General features: G+C 36.5%; 2 protein-coding genes and 2 pseudogenes across 2 annotated transcripts; 1 reads left to right on the plus strand and 3 right to left on the minus strand.

Annotated features, from left to right (window-relative positions):
• Positions 1 to 2568: 2568 nt before the first annotated feature.
• On the minus strand, positions 2569 to 6405 carry LOC123194193 (annotated as a pseudogene).
• Positions 6406 to 7321: 916 nt separating this feature from the next.
• LOC123194117 (mitochondrial import inner membrane translocase subunit TIM17-2-like) lies at positions 7322 to 9058 on the minus strand. The gene is made up of 2 exons (XM_044607272.1): positions 8939 to 9058; positions 7322 to 8229 (listed from the first exon to the last, which is right to left on the minus strand). Exon 2 carries the CDS (start codon positions 8117 to 8119, stop codon positions 7517 to 7519), a length of 603 nt encoding a protein of 200 aa, XP_044463207.1. The 5' UTR covers positions 8120 to 8229; positions 8939 to 9058; the 3' UTR covers positions 7322 to 7516.
• A 501-nt stretch (positions 9059 to 9559) lies between these two features.
• Positions 9560 to 11985, plus strand: LOC123194113 (annotated as a pseudogene).
• Positions 11986 to 12063: 78 nt separating this feature from the next.
• LOC123194108 (receptor-like protein kinase HSL1) lies at positions 12064 to 15556 on the minus strand. Its single transcript, XM_044607260.1, is given in 3 exon segments — positions 12064 to 12333; positions 12335 to 12656; positions 12748 to 15556. Coding segments are annotated over 3 exon segments (3072 nt in total). The 5' UTR covers positions 15380 to 15556; the 3' UTR covers positions 12064 to 12215.
• Between the last annotated feature and the right edge of the window lie 484 nt (positions 15557 to 16040).

A 16040-nucleotide genomic window follows, 5' to 3' on the forward strand; every position in this document is an offset into this window, starting at 1 on the left:
TATTAGAAAAAAAATAATATGATTTGATCTTGGAAAAAAATAAACTCAACTTATCAATATTTGAATTGGGTTTTACGTAATTTACGTAAAAGAATTTTTTTTTGATAAAAGTTGTCATTTAATTATTTATAAAAAATTAACCTTTAATGCAATAAATATATATAAAATAAATATTTTATATATTTTTATCTAAAAATATTACAAAAACGTGTTTAAAGCAGTGAAGAAAACGACAAACACAAATAATTTTGACATAAATCAAAGAGATGATTGATGGGTTTTTCTTAACAATAAAATTATGTGTATTTATTTTTTATATATAATTTATGTATATAGATGATGTGTTATCATGTGATTAGATGTTTCTTTATCATATGATAACACATGTTTTAAAATCATCTAATTACGTTATGACATATCACTATATACATAAATTATGTACAAAAAATAAGTACACATAATATTGCTCTTTTCTTAATGCGGGGCGGCTTGACGATAAGAAACCATGAGTGAGTAAGGGGTAGTTTTGTAATTCTATGAAGTCAACAAGTCAATGGATTTTAAAAGTGATGCGAGACAAATGAAATGGCCAGTTGGCAACTTCCACCAAAGCCAAAGAACAATTTCCCACCCAAAGTATCCTCTTATGTCAAATTTCTACCTCTTAATTTTAAAAATTTTATTTACATACTCATGAGTGATTAAAGTTAACGAAATGCTAACCCCTTAAAATTTTATTTCTTTCCCCCCTAAATCATAAAAACTAACAATTTTTCTTATAAGTTAAGTTTTAAAATATGATATTTTCTCTCTTAGGGTTTAGTTTTCAAATTCTAACGCTATCTTCGGTGCTTCTCCAGTAGCATCTCCTTTCTCTTCCTCTAGTGGTCACTCCTATACCATTTTTCCCTTTGACCGGCAATCCTAAACGCACCATCTTCTTCTCCTTGACGAAGATAAGCTCTCTCATCTTCATTGGATCTTGTTTTCGTCTTTTCGACAAAGCTAAAATTTATTTTTGATGTTGTCTAAGCTTCCAAATGAGAGAAGCTTGATTGTCGGAAGGAGAAGAGACATCGAAAGATATTCCTCATTGACGATAGTGTTTTTGACGTCAGAGATCTAGAAACTAAACTTTAAAAGGAAACTATCATTTTTTAAAACTTGGAGTAGGAGAAAACTTTTAATTTTTAAGTTTTAGAAGAGAAAACAGATATTAAATTTTAGTTTATTTTTAATATTATAAATAAAATAATAATTTTTATTTATAGATGAATATTTAAGATTTTTAAAACTAAAAAATAAAAATTTGAAATAAAAAGATCTTTTTCGGTGAAAATGAGTGCTTTTGGCCCCCCACCCCCCCACCCCAATTTTTCCAATTGGAATGAAAGGCCATCATTTATGGTTGACTGTTGACGATAAATAGGAAGAGAATAGTCATGTGAACCCAATTTTCCTCCCAAGGATACCACTTTTTTTTTGGTTTTTCTTTTGAAATAATTAATTTTCATAGACTACTTTATTCCTAGTTGACCCACTTTCACGTGGCTTAATTGTCCCTCATTAATGAGGAAATTAAAAACAAAATCCTTGCGCACGATCCGATAATCCACTTTATGACTGGGGAGATTAATTATTCATTTTGTTTAGTATTTTAATATAGCTATATTAATGATATAATCAAGAATGCAAGGATTTTCAACTGATGCTTGCTGCCTAACCCAACAAAATCTACTCTTTTTTTTTTTTCCTTCATATTTGAAGTAGAAAATAATTAATAATGGATTAAGAATGTATTCGTTTGGTAAGGGTTTGATATTCTTCTTCCTATTCATAATCACACTTTAGAATCGGAGAAAAAGGACCAAAGTGGAGCCAAAATGTTTGATTGTTCTTTACCAAACTTGACTCTTATTAAATATACAATAATATTATATGTATAATTATATATGTATAATAAAAAAATACATATATATATATAATGACCGTATTTTAATTAGTATTTTATTATTTTTCCACCTTATAAATTATTATATATATTTATTTTAAAAATTAATAAATGATATATCTGAAATTGACTAGATTGAATTTATAAAAGAAGTTGTTTCATTGCTAATTTCACTTGTGTGGAAATGATTAATGATTATATGTGGTCACTAAAAGCCACAGCTAATTAACACCAATAAGAGGAAAAATGGGTTCACGCCTAACTTTAAAAAATGATAAAACAATAGTACTTTTACATATTTTGAACTATATTTTATATAAAAGAAACTCAATTTTATAAAATTAATGAATAGTGTAAAAGATTATTAAATCTTGTAATTTGACTAAGAATTGAATAATATAATTAATGGGAGGATTAATATTATGTCAAGTAATATATATTTATATAATAAAATTATATGTTTTTATTTTAAGTACATAAATAATATATATTTGATGGATATTATCAAACAATTGATGATTTTGAATTAATAATAAATTAATACTTAATCATATAATAATATATATTAAATATATATTTATCTATTTATAGTGATGCTCACATTAGTAACATCTCAACTACCCTGTTACAAAAGGCCTTGTAGGTATGGAGACCACACCCTTGATCAAGCCTTGAATGGCGCCACATACTACGGCCATGGCGGCCAGCAAACACACCAAATTCAGAAGGTGGAGACGCACCCAGTTGCCACCTCCTCGTTTTAGATTTATCCGGACAAAGTACATCTCCAGAGGGAAATAAACTGTCAAGGGCCAGTAGCCAATGGCTCCAAGAAGTGCCAGCACTTCATTGAAGAAATGCAACGCCATGGAAATTACAGTTGCAGTCGCCACAAAAATGGTTCTCCAAGTTAGCCTGAAGAAATTTACACTAAACGGCAACTTCTTCTTGCCGATGCCTAAAGGGTATTCATGGTTAATGATCTTTGAATTAGGCCACATCTTGCTAGCCCTTGGTTCAACCGAGTTGAATGCAGGTTGAGCTGCTACCTATTCATCCAAAGATAAACTAAAGAGAAACTTAAGAGGGGCGTTTGACTTAAATTATCCAAAATTATTTTTTTATTATTAATATTATCTTATTTAATTTATCAAATAATAACTAATAATTTTATATTATCAATAGTGGTATAATTAATAAAACAATACTATGTGTATATATTTTTGATAAATAATTTAGATTAGGGATGACAATAGGGAGGGGTAAGAGAGGATCTCAATACCAGTCCTCGTCTTTATCCCCATCGCCGTCTCCATTGCCGTAAGGGATATCAATTTTTGTTCTCGACTCGTCCCTGTTATAGGGATGAAAATAATTCTCCATCCCCTCCTTACGAAGAAAAACCCCACCCCCTCCTTGTTTCAACAGGAAAAAAATCTTCTCCCCATACCCAAAAGGAAAAATCTCTTCCTTATACCTTCTAAACACAATATAAATATATTAAATAACAAAATTAAATAAAATTAAAACCAACTTACTATTTTAAATGTTACAAATATAATACATTAATCATTTTAATATGTATAATAAAAACCTAAATAAATTTAAAAAACATAAATAATCTAAAATTATAAGTATATATTAATATCTTAAGTAAATATATTAATATAAAGAGACGAGGACAGGGGCAGGATGGGGAAGGAGTGAGACGGGTGGGGACACATGTATCCCTATCTTCTATTGCGGGGATTTTTTTAGTTCTTATCCTCATCCCTTTCCCTATTTTTATCAGGAAATCTTTTTTCCGTTAAGGTCGAACCCCTTAAAGTTGAGTTGAAATTGTCATATCTAATTTAAGTACATAGATGATGTGTCATCATGTGATTGAATATTACTTTATCTTTAATTTAAAATCATTTAATTATATATGACACATTATTGTATACCAAAAATGTATATGTATAGTTTTATTAGTGGCACATAATATAAAGGTCATCTAATTATTATCTTCACAAGTATTAAAATATTACTAAAGTTATCTTCATTTTATTATAATTTTATCTTTACTTATTAATTTTTAAGAATAAAAATACTCTTATTTTAATTAACATAGTAATATAAACAATATTTTAGAATAACTTTATTAAAATAATAATAGTTTATATTTAAAAACGTTATAAATAATTTATTTTTGTTGTAAATTTTCATTTTTAGCCCAACCATTTTTAATGGGGAGAAACATGTGAGACACGAGGGATTTAGAGAAAACCTGATATGCTCCCAGTAGGTGCACCACAGTGAGATAATTGGCTAAATCAATCAACCAAAAGGGCTTGTAAAATCCGAAGCCAGTCAGCATGTTGCCGGGCGCTTGGTTCCCAAATGCAGCTTAGCCAAGGCAGCCGCATAACAGGTTCAAAGTTGTGGCTACAAGGATGGCTATTATGTTAGCCTTCCTCATGACTTTGTTTTGCGGGGGTGAGGACCACAATGTGTTCTAAATATTCAAGCAGAAATCATTAGACTTAAATTATAAAGATTCACCGCGAAAGTAAGACTTATTTTCGCTTACTTGAATTTCAATCAAGATAGGGGTATATGAGCAAGAAAATGTCATGCCTCCCATTGCTCTAAACATCCTCCAAACTTTCTCTTCTGCAGCTAAATCTGGCCCAATGTCCACTCCTGTGAGAGTGCCCTTTTCTGCTTTGCCTGTTAAAATCTCAGAGCCTTTTATGGTTTGTTGATATAACAATCATTTGAGCCCATCATTGGGGCCTATGTATCTATAACTGTAGAATTAATGGTAAACTGGTAAGCACAAAAACACCCAACAAATTAGTTCATTTACCTGAAGGCAATCCTGGCAGATGCCAGCCCCATTCCAATGCCCGAATACGAAAAAGACATGATTGCAGCGACGGTGGAGAACCATTTTAACTTTAAGAATTTCAGTAATTCCAAAAGCAATCATGTATGGATAATTTGAAAACTGGCAGGGCGTCGAATGTCCTTCCTTGTGAAAACAATTCGATTTGCGTATGGCCCTGCAAATTTGTTGAAAAAGAATCGAACTGAATATAATTAGACCCGGCTTAATTTAAAAGCTAATCAATGTAACTTGATACACTTAGCTTACACCATGCTTATTGATGTTGTGATGGTATAGCCTGCTAGCATCCCACTGAGGAGTATAAACTGGACCAACTCACAAACCTTGTACTTGTTTCCACCTAATAAAATATAAACCACCCAGAAAAATCAAAATCAGATTCAACATAATTTTACCTTGATGTGATTGGATGTAAATCTTATTATATATATAAACTTGCCAAAGTAACATTTGACAGCCTCCCCATAAGAATAATTTCTCTTGCCAGAGAAGGGAGCTCAGTAACAATCTGCTAAGAGACCACCTGTATATAATGATATGCCTGAGAAGATTAAGAGAGTTGCAATGCCAGAGAGCCATCCCAGCTGTGCTAGCCCCCAGGCCAGTGACAGTACTCCAGAGCCCAGAACCGCTGTAATTATATGTGCCCTTGCAGTCCACACTGTTCCTGTGCAACTCACCAAAATATAAGAATCATGTAATGTTATTTTTAAAAAATTCAGCATTGCCAATAACACAATTATAAATTTCTTGATGTAGGCTAAATATATTTTTGATTTAATAAAATTGGGTAATTGAATAATTCAATGTCATTTTACAAATGAACTTAAGTGATTAATGAAGATAAGTTTAATACACTTAAAGTTATGATATGAATAGACAATATATATGTGAGCCTTAAAGTTTATTGAACCTTGGTGGGATTAATTAACTTATTATATACATCGGCTAGGCCCTGTTCTAAAACCTAACGCAGTATAACTGCAATATAGTTTAGCCCATTTAAAACCGTAATTCATAAAGGTTTTTAAAGTGAAAAGTCAAATCACATCAAAAGAAGTTTTACGGATTCAAATCATATGACGTTCCACATATTCCTATAATCCTAAACTTTAATTTAGTACTTTATGACTTATGCGTAGATCTTGTGGATTTAAGATTGCATATTTTATATATTTTTATGCAAAATATCTTGCACACAATACATGCATCTGGTTTTGTTGGCCAAATATGGCAAGAAGCCAAGTTACCAAGAAATGATTAGGACTAATATGGTATGAAACTATGAATGCCAGCCAGGTTTCTGGCGGGCTGCCTGCCAACTCCGAAATTAACAAAGTCTTAAGATTATTAAATCAATTTCGATTGTTTAGATGTATGAAACTGAAATCAGATTATGCCAAACACAAAAGTTACATGCATGTAGAGTTTAAAAGTACAAATGAATGTGTTCCATAAAAAAGGATCAAAATCATAAGTTTAAGGCACGATAAATACCGGTTCTCTTAGACCTTCCATCTTCATCAACCTCCCTGCTATCTGCAACTTTGTTAATATTCATACTGATTCACAAAGTTGGTGAGCAACAAACAGAATAATGGCTTGCTTTACTTGAGGCAGGAGAAACAAAGGTTGTTCTTGAGAAATTGTCTTTTTAAGAGTCTAGTCTGAGAATGTTCACCATCCTGGCTTCACTGGACTCATATTTATGCTGTATTGGGAATGCTATCTAGGCAGAAAACTTTTATTTTGATGTATGTATCAGCATTCAGCAGATTTCATAAGCTGGGTTTGGTATGGCAGGTCCTATGGCTTATTACAACACGTATGTGAATGCTATGAGGAAACTGGACACTCATTTGCCATTTTTCAATTAGTTCTTTCCTGAATTTTTTACACGTGACACACATTTGAATGTTTAGTCGTGAAAATTTATTGAAGTCTTAAATTCTCTTCCATATGCATTCAATCTGCCGGATTCGGAGAATCCTAATCAAAGTTAAAAAGAAAATTTTCTTATATATAGCTTTCTGAAGGCATTGGACATTTTATAAATAGACGAACACATCTTACATGTATCAAACTTATCTTATCAGATTGTCGCCGAACCCAATTCAGATTGCATAACATGTAAGAAAAAAAATCACAATTCCTTTCACAACAATGTTTGTTCTTCTGTCAAAATTTATCCGTTGTATTACTTCAAAACTGATTACACAATAGGTTGGTGTTTTTCACTTAAATGGGCGATTGATGATTAGATAAGTCTAGTTTAGTTTGTTAAACACTGTTCAATGTAAAAATTAGTGTAATCTAAGTTATACGGAAAGCAACGCAGAGGGCATTTAGTTGGGGATAATCTTTGAAATTCAGTAATCTATCTTTTATTGTTGTCTTGCCTCATTAATCTGCTATGGTTATAGCTTATATCCATTTCTGAACTCTCATAAGACTGTTCCAGGCTTATAAAACAGGAATTAGAGAACTTCGTATAATTGGTTTTCTATTTTCTTTGACCAAGAAAGGGTATGAAACAAACAACTATGTTGAGCAGGGAACTCTCATAACACTGTTCCAGGCTTATAATCGCATGGCGTACATGGATGATGACAATACACCCATGAAAAACACATTAGAATGGTTGGAATGGTCAATAATGTTAGCTGTTCATTTCACTTGTACTCGAAAGACGGCACTGGAGGAGCATCAAAGCTCTCCATGACCTCTGTCTTACTTCCGCTATTCTTCACTGATTCCTCCTTTTTACCACCAAAAAACCCTCCAAACCAAGAAGATGAAGAGGAAGAAGATGACGATGACGATGGACTCCCAACTGTTGAAGGGGCTTGACCTGGCAATTGCCCCACTGGATATCCAGGTACACCAGCCATGTTTGGAACTGGCTCTTCCATGACGGGAATATTCTGTGGTGCACTCAGAACCTTATTTAGCATGATCCCAGCTCCTTCAATCAAAGCAAGCAAGACCCCACCAAAAATTGCTGATTTGGAAGCAGCACCAAGTCCCTGACGCGTTGAAAGAAGCCCTCCAGTGGCAGCACCAGCTATGATCGGGTTCCACGGATCCTCTTTCTGTCTAACATAGACCATTGTGCAGTCAAAAGTGGAGAAGAGGCCACCCCACACAGCAAAACTACCACCAATACGAGGTGCATTCATTCGTACAGCCTGAGCGCCTCCAATTAAACGTGAACCAGAAGGAGAGTTACATATGCCATTTAAGAAGTGGAATGCTGCACCTCCAACTGCACCCATTCCAAATGCACCAACAACATCATCAAGAATACGATCAGGACAAGGCTCTCAAGAGATTTCTGGGGTCCCCATAGACAAAGAAAGAAGATAAATCTAGCACGCCCACACGCCTGCACGTAAAAGGCAAAGAGAGGAAAAGAAAAAGAGAGAGATTTAAAACCTTGCACCCCAATTGTTTTTAAATAAATAAAACATTTGACCCAAACATGGGCTTCATCCATAAATATATAGCAAGGATTTTGGTGTTTCCTGCATCAAAGTCAAAAAGGTTAATAACTCTTTAATCAAATCCTGAGTTTTCTTTGATTTATTAATCAATCAAGATACTATCAGACATTTAAGCAAGAACCCATCAAAACCACAAAACATACAAACTTAAATTTTTCAATAATATCTCTGAAACAATGCTACTAACAAACAAACACAAATTGCAAAAATAAACCACCAAAAAGAACAAAATCCAAAATATAAATCAATGTTCGATATCAATCCAACAGAACTCTTTCAAACTGAAGAGGTCTCAATGAGCTAAAAATTCAACAATAAAGTTTTGATTGAAACATTTACACAATAAAACATCCATCTCTAGAAATCATAGCAATTATGGTTTCCAGGGTATTTTTTCTTGTTTAGAAGCCACTGTTGAGCTCAACCTCTGTAATTTGTAATCAAGATTTACTTAAAAGATAAAAACTAACAAGAAAGCTTTCTTTGTTTTCTGTAATTTACTTTTCAAATTAAAAAAAAAAAAATTTATCAGAACTTTTTATTTTTTAAATTTTCCCATGAAAAAGAGAAAGGAGTCGAATCGGAAAGTACCTGTGGAAATGTTAGTGTGATCAAACAGAAGAGAAGGCAAGGAGAACCAGTCACAGCAATTGAAGGGGAACCGATTAGGGCATTTCGTTCTTTATTCGAACATCGAATTTTACCCACGTGCTTTCACTCAAAGCAACCCCAAACTTCTAAAATATAAAAAATTTACCATGTGTTGTGGTTTATCATCATTTCCCATGTCAGCCACTTATGAGCATGTAGGTTGTTTACTGCACACAGTTTACACACATCCATTCAAATACAGTGCACACAGTTTATGTTCAACCCACATGGTGACAACAAGAACAATGACACATTCAAATACAGTGCACACAGTCTCTGTAAGTACTGATGATGGAGCAGTTCCAGTTTGGTCACAAGATCTGTGAGGTGAGTGCATAATTGCTAATCTATCTTCCTTTGTCTTTCCACATTTCACTGTTGAGGCCCTTTCCTTCCTTATTTGTTCTAATTTAGGACATTGAGTTCAACAAAGTCCAATGGAGTGCACTTTTTGAGCCTTATCTTTTCTTTGAGGCATACAAGAACTATCTGCAGGTTGACATAGTTGCAGCAGATGCCAATGATTTGCTGGCTTGGAAGGGTCGGGTGGAGTAACGGTTTAGGCAACTTACCTTGAAGGTAAAAGTTGTCTTCAGAACATTATTTTGAGAGGCTATAACCTGCTACTTTTTCAGTCAAGTTTTGTGAATTACTTATGATAATTTCCTTTTAAATGATTGAAGACATGAAGTCTACATCTTTCTAATACTTGATTTTCATGTATCTCTATGCAGATAGAGAGGGATACAAATGGGATGCTGCAGTGCCATCCATATCCATGAATACATAGACACATCCAAGCAGTGCCCAAATTTTGCGTTTTTCGTGGGTTTGCGGAGGAAAGAGGGAGCAAGTAACCAAGAACGTCAACAATTTGACATACGAGGAACGGTTGATAACTTCAGGCAAGAGATAGGCATGTACATGTTTTGGAAACCTGGGATGGATATATTTGTTTCTCATGTACGCAGAAGGTGGCTTCCTGCTTTTGTTTTCCCAGATGGATATAAACGGTCTCGACCATCTAGGAACTTAAATGATCAGGCAGGAAAAGCTTGCGATGATGTCTCTGCATCTTATGGAAGACATGGTAAGAGAAAAAATAAGCACGAAACCGTGGAGGTGCAGCCAAACAAAGCCATGAAGCGGGCCTCTGTTAGTCCACAATGGCCGGTGCCTTTTTCTCCAGAATGTGGTGCAAGTAGTTCCAGTGTATCATCTCAGATTGGCTATAATGCAGGATTTTGTCATTTGCCGTCTCTAGATGCCCGGTCATCTGGTGAGAATTTGGTGAGTGAAAAAGATTGTTCTGTAGCTTATATGCCATTGGGTGAAACTGTTGATCATAAGTCAGATGCTGCAAATGAGCGGATTTTGATGCATGTAAACAGTTTTCCTGTTGTTAGCAATGAGGTTCCATCGGCCAAATTGGTGGAAACCATTCCTAAGCTTGTTTCATGTGAAGTACTTAATGCTGAAACTGCACAGATGGGTTCGGCCATCATGGAGGGTGTCAACGCTGTATCCTCTGGAGGACTGTTAGATTGGAAAGGGGGTGCTGTTAAGGTTGGTCAAGAACTAGTCAAACCATGTAATCAGACTGAAGTATTACAAATTGCTGAAAGGGTATTTGAGTCAAAATCCAGCACAAAGAACCTCAATTGCGAGGTGAGTTTCCCTGTTTGAGGATTTTGGGTTAAAGATGGCAGTTGATCACTGGAAGTTTTGGAGATAGTGAAGTCAGGAGTCTTTGCAGGGTGGTGAGTATACTGCTGATTTGGGCACACTTCTGGAAAATGCATGTCCAAAAGGAAGCGGGGTATTTCAGAATAGCTTGTCAGAGGAATTGGAGGTTCATATACCTTTCATCTTAATTTGATTATGTTAAAATTTGATTTGGTTATAGTTGGCTAATATGCTGCTTAAATTTTGTATGTTTATATACCACTCATTTTGTGTAGCTAGGCAACTTGGGTGACTGTAACCATGGCTAAGTCTGAAAAGCTTATTCCGTGTATACACTTTCAACTTAATACATTCTTCTGCTCCTCAGCATTGCTGACTTCATCTTCTTGCAACTGCCTCAAGTGTTCTTCTCAAATTCCTTCTTATTGAACTTGTTAAATGTTTTACTCAAGCACCCTCTTGACTGGTGCATATGTGGTGGCAGGTTCTTCACCATATGTATGCTATGTTTCCAATAACTGTGCTTAAGAGCCTGATTATGTTTTGTGTTCTGGGGATCTGATAGGCTCGTTCTCTTATTTCTTATCTATAATATGTCATTGGGCACCCAAGTTAACTTATTACACATTTCTTGTTCTATCTAGACAAATAATGCACTTGGAACCATTGTCCAATCTCAAGATGGAGCTAGGTCAGAATCTTTGCAGAAGCCGACGACAAGGCATGTGTTTTTGCACCCACATTTTTTTATGCAAATTGTGATCTTTTTATGCTCTCCTTTTGGTTTCTGTGGTTTTTTTGTGGCGGATTGAGCTTGGAGACAACAGCATAAAGTTTGGGAAGTCTATCATTCTGTAAAATCTGGAAATCACTGCTAGGACAGAGAAGAGATCAATTACCTCGGTAAGTTCCTCATTTATTGCAGGCCAGCATGATCACTTACATAAAAGAATTCAATAGGGGTGAAAGCTTCCCAAGTTGGGCTGCAGTCGACCACACACTGATCATAACTGGAGATTTAGCTTCTAGTTTTAGGTGTTTGCTGTCCTGTGCAATGATGGGGGTTGCCCAAGAAACTTATTATGTACACTGGTGCTTTATAGACTCCTTGACCTTTATTAGAGCTGTGCTGTACTCATTTTAGGTGAGTAGTTTGATTGGGACGTGTGTGTATAAAAATAGACCCTCTTGGATAAGATCTGGATTTGTGCTCTCTGTGTTTCAGATTTTATAACACACTTAACTGTTTGTAGTTATATCAATTACATCTTTTTAGTTTTGTGATGTACACTTTTTTCTAATACACTTAACTTTTTGTAGTTAGGCAAGCTCGAATTTGGTTTTAGCCTTATTCACAACTCACCTAGTGGCGAAAGGACTGAAGTCCAAAGTTGAGATCTGTTGATGAATTAACTTGAAATATATACATGAGTATTTAAACCTAGTGGACAGGGATTCCATTATACAGAGTACAAACCTGAAGTGGCAACAGGACTCATGCTAAAGCAACACTCAGAATCTTGTTGCAATTTTATATGAGACTATCATTTTCTCCTCCATCAGTCACCCTGTTAGCGCGCTTAAAACTATAAAGATAGTTAGCAGTGCCAGGAACGGGAGCTGCATCAACCTCACTTTCTGTCTTTCTACCCATAAGCTTCTGCAGGATTACACCGACGAAGAATCTCCAAAACGTCTTTCATCGAAGGCCTATTGTTTGGCGAGGCGCTTGTACAAATAAGTCCTAGTTTATATACTGTGGTCATTTGTTCCAGGTAATCTGGTTCCTTTATCTCTGGGTCGAAAATATCCATGATAGGCTTTTCTTCTGCATTGCGTCTCCATGCCCATTCTGCAAGGCTCGTATGCTCATCTCCGTTAGTTGCTTCTTTCCCTGTCACCAACTCCAGCAATACCACTCCAAAGCTGTAGATATCAATCTTTTCGTTCACTTTTGTTGTGTAAGCATACTCTGCAATGAAATAAAAGAATTACGTTGATGCGGATGCTACAATTTGTGCTATGAAAAGAACAAAAATTATCAGTTTGTGAATGCTTCTTACCCGGAGCAAAATAACCAAAAGAGCCTGCCACCGCAGACATTGTGTGAGGCTCTCCCCGTTTAGCCAACATCTTAGCCAGTCCAAAATCTGCAATTTTTGCTTGGAATTCAGAGTCTAACAAGATATTGCTAGACTTTACGTCTCGGTGAATGATCTGAGGTGCACAGTCATGGTGCATATAGCATAGACCTTGGGCAGCTCCGGTGGCAATCTGAAGTCTCGTTGGCCACTCGAGAACAACATGATGAACTGAATTGGTCCCTGGCGCAGATCTTCTCTTCCTTGCATGAAGCCATCTATCCAGGCTTTGGTTTTGCATATACTCATACACAAGAAGCTTTGAGTTCTCACTCGAAATGCAGCACCACAACTTAACTATATTTGAATGCCGAATCGTGCCCAATATTTGAATCTCTGCAATAAACTCCTTCTCCAACTTTTCATCCAGTTTTCTGTTATTCCAGATCCTTTTCACAGCAACGAATTCACCTGAACCATTGATGGCAATCCGGTAGACCTGTCCTGAGCCCCCACTTCCAATCAGATTACTTTCTGTCAAATTTGACAGAATGTTTGATTCTGTGAAATCCAGCCTATGGAAGGAGGTGAGCTTCCATGTCGCAAGCTCTTGCTTTCGCTTTTTATTCTGGTAGTCTCTAAACACAAACAAGCCCAATAAAACTGCAACTAAGAGAACAAAGAATGCAAGAGTTAAAACCACAACAAGGTGTTTGGGCGAAATTTTGCTGGAGCCACGGTGTTCGGTGTTGCAACTTGGAAGGTTAAGAATTGGAGTATCAACACAAAGATTGGAGTTGTTAAAGAAACTGTCTTCATATGCAAGGTTATTGAGCTCTTTTGGGATCTCTCCTGAAAGTTTGTTGGATGACAGGTTGAGAAGTGTAAGCCTCAACCGACCCAATTCAGGTGGGATTTTGCCAGAGAATTGATTCCCTGATAGATCTAAATAATGCAGAACGGGTAAAGACCCAAATGCTGCAGGGATTTTACCAGAAATTTGATTCCTGGAAAGATTCAACTTAGTAAGTGTCTGCCAGGAAATTATATGGGAAGGCAGTGCACTTGAAAGTTGATTGCCATCAAGTAGTAGACTATTGAGACGAGAAAGACTAGTTAACTCCACCGGAATTTCACCAGAGAAGAGGTTGTTGCTTGCCTCAAAAACACTCAAATTTTTCCAGGAAGCAACTCCAGGAGGGATTTGCCCTGAAAATCTGTTGTCACTGATTTCCAGCCTTGTCAAATTCCATGCCAATTTGCTAGGCAACCGACCCGAAAAAGAATTGTTGCTCAGCATCAAGGTTGACAGATTGAAAGCTGTCCAGATGCCTGACAGAATCTCTCCGGAGAAGTTGTTGTCGTAAAGCTGAACGGTGCGCAAAGTGCTACAATTTCCAAGCGATTTTGGCACCTGGCCGTTAAGATTGTTAGAGAAAGCAACCACTCCTGTCAAAACACCAGCAGCACATAAATGTTGCGGCAGGGGACCGCTGAATTGATTAGAAGACACGTCAAATGCTAGAAGCTTTGAATGGAGTCCTAATTCTGGTGGCAAGACTCCACTCAGCTTGTTCTCAAACACGCAAAAAACTGTCACAGAAGGCATTAGGCCTATACTTGAAGGCAACTCTCCGGAAAACTGATTTGAAAAGAGATTAAACAGTTGCAGATGCTGCAACTTCCCAAAGTCTTCTGGTATGGAACCGGTTAAATTATTGGCCGAAAGATCAAGCTCAACCAAATTCCGATTTTCAAACGAATTGGGCAACTCCCCAGATAGCTTATTGTGGAAGAGATACAAGAAAGTTAAGTTCTTTAATGAAAACAATCCAGCAGGAATAGGGCCTGTCAAGTTATTTATTGCCAAAGAGAGGTTCACAAGATTAGTAAGATTAGTGAGAGATTCCGGGATTTCACCCATCAAGTTTGCTTCATTAATCCACAGAATCTGCAACTTCTTTAACTTTCCAAATTCGACTGGAATCCTAGCAGGTTTAAACTTGCTATTCATAGCCAATCCCAGCACTTCGAGATTAGATAAGTCACCGAGTTCTTTCGGAAACGTGCCGTCGAACTCATTTTGATAAAGATACAGCGTCTGCAACTGCGACAATCGGCTTATGCTAGGAGGAATATCGCCGGAAAAGTTGTTGCCCCCGAAGTTGATGTATTGGAGAGCCGAAAGGCGGTCGATATTGTCTGGAATTGGACCCACGAAAAGATTCTGAGAAAGGTCGAGAATTTGAAGCCTGGTGCAGTTCAATATACCGGGAAACTCTCCGGGGATGTTGTTGACGGAAAGGTCAAGGATGGTTAAATTTTTCAGGTTGCAAATTGTTGGTGGAATTTTTCTGGTGATGGTTTTGTTCGACAGCCAAATCCCGGTGACATAATTTTCTGTGCAGTGGATTTCCGGCCAGTCACAGGGTGATGACGTGGTGTTCCAGGAATTGAGAGATGGTGGATTTCCCAGTTCTTGCTTAAGGTTGAGGAGGATGGACAGCTCTTCTGCGTTCGGAATTTGGGAATTTACTTGGATGGGCATGGAGATTAGAAGGAGAACGAAAATAGTAACCAGAAGTATCGAAAATAGGAAGGGTAATTTAGGCATTTTGGGTACTCCGATTGAGTTTTTGCCGGGAACAAATGCAACTGCGATTTGAAATTTAGTTAGGGAAGGGAAGGGGCATATGATTTATATGTAAGGCTTTGGAAATGAAAATGACCCTAGAAATGAATATAATTGCAGAAGATGCCACTTTATTAGTCAAATTTCGTATTATGTACCAACCCAGATTCGAGTCTGGACCTAGCCTGCAAGATAGAGAAGACCCACCCCCACCAAACGCGTTCTTTAACCCAAAACAAATAAATAAATCCCACTCGCATCTCTCTCACGAACTGAGCGTGACAGTCAAGCCTCACATACTCCATTCAAGTATTCAACCCCAGCGCTACAGCTGAGTCATACTTTGCCAGGATAATGACGTAAAACAAATATCCAACCTGACGGGAAGGCTAAATTAAAAAGAGAAATACGTAGAGGTTTAGGACAGGCTGGATAAGAGACCTATTGGGAAGTGTGAGTTTAGACACCTGGCAAAAAGCGAATGGGCAGAAAAGGAACGTAGGGGGGTATCCTAGGCAGGTGACGCGCCTCTTTTCTAAATGGTACACAGCAAAGCTCGTGATTTGATAAACACAGTACACAGCAAATATTGTTTAACGTCTAATATAATTGCAGAAAAAATCATAGCCATTTTCGTTTAGGA

The sequence above is a fragment of the Mangifera indica genome, chromosome 13 (genome assembly GCF_011075055.1).
Source record: "Mangifera indica cultivar Alphonso chromosome 13, CATAS_Mindica_2.1, whole genome shotgun sequence".
In the NCBI taxonomy this organism is placed as follows: Eukaryota; Viridiplantae; Streptophyta; class Magnoliopsida; order Sapindales; family Anacardiaceae; genus Mangifera; species Mangifera indica.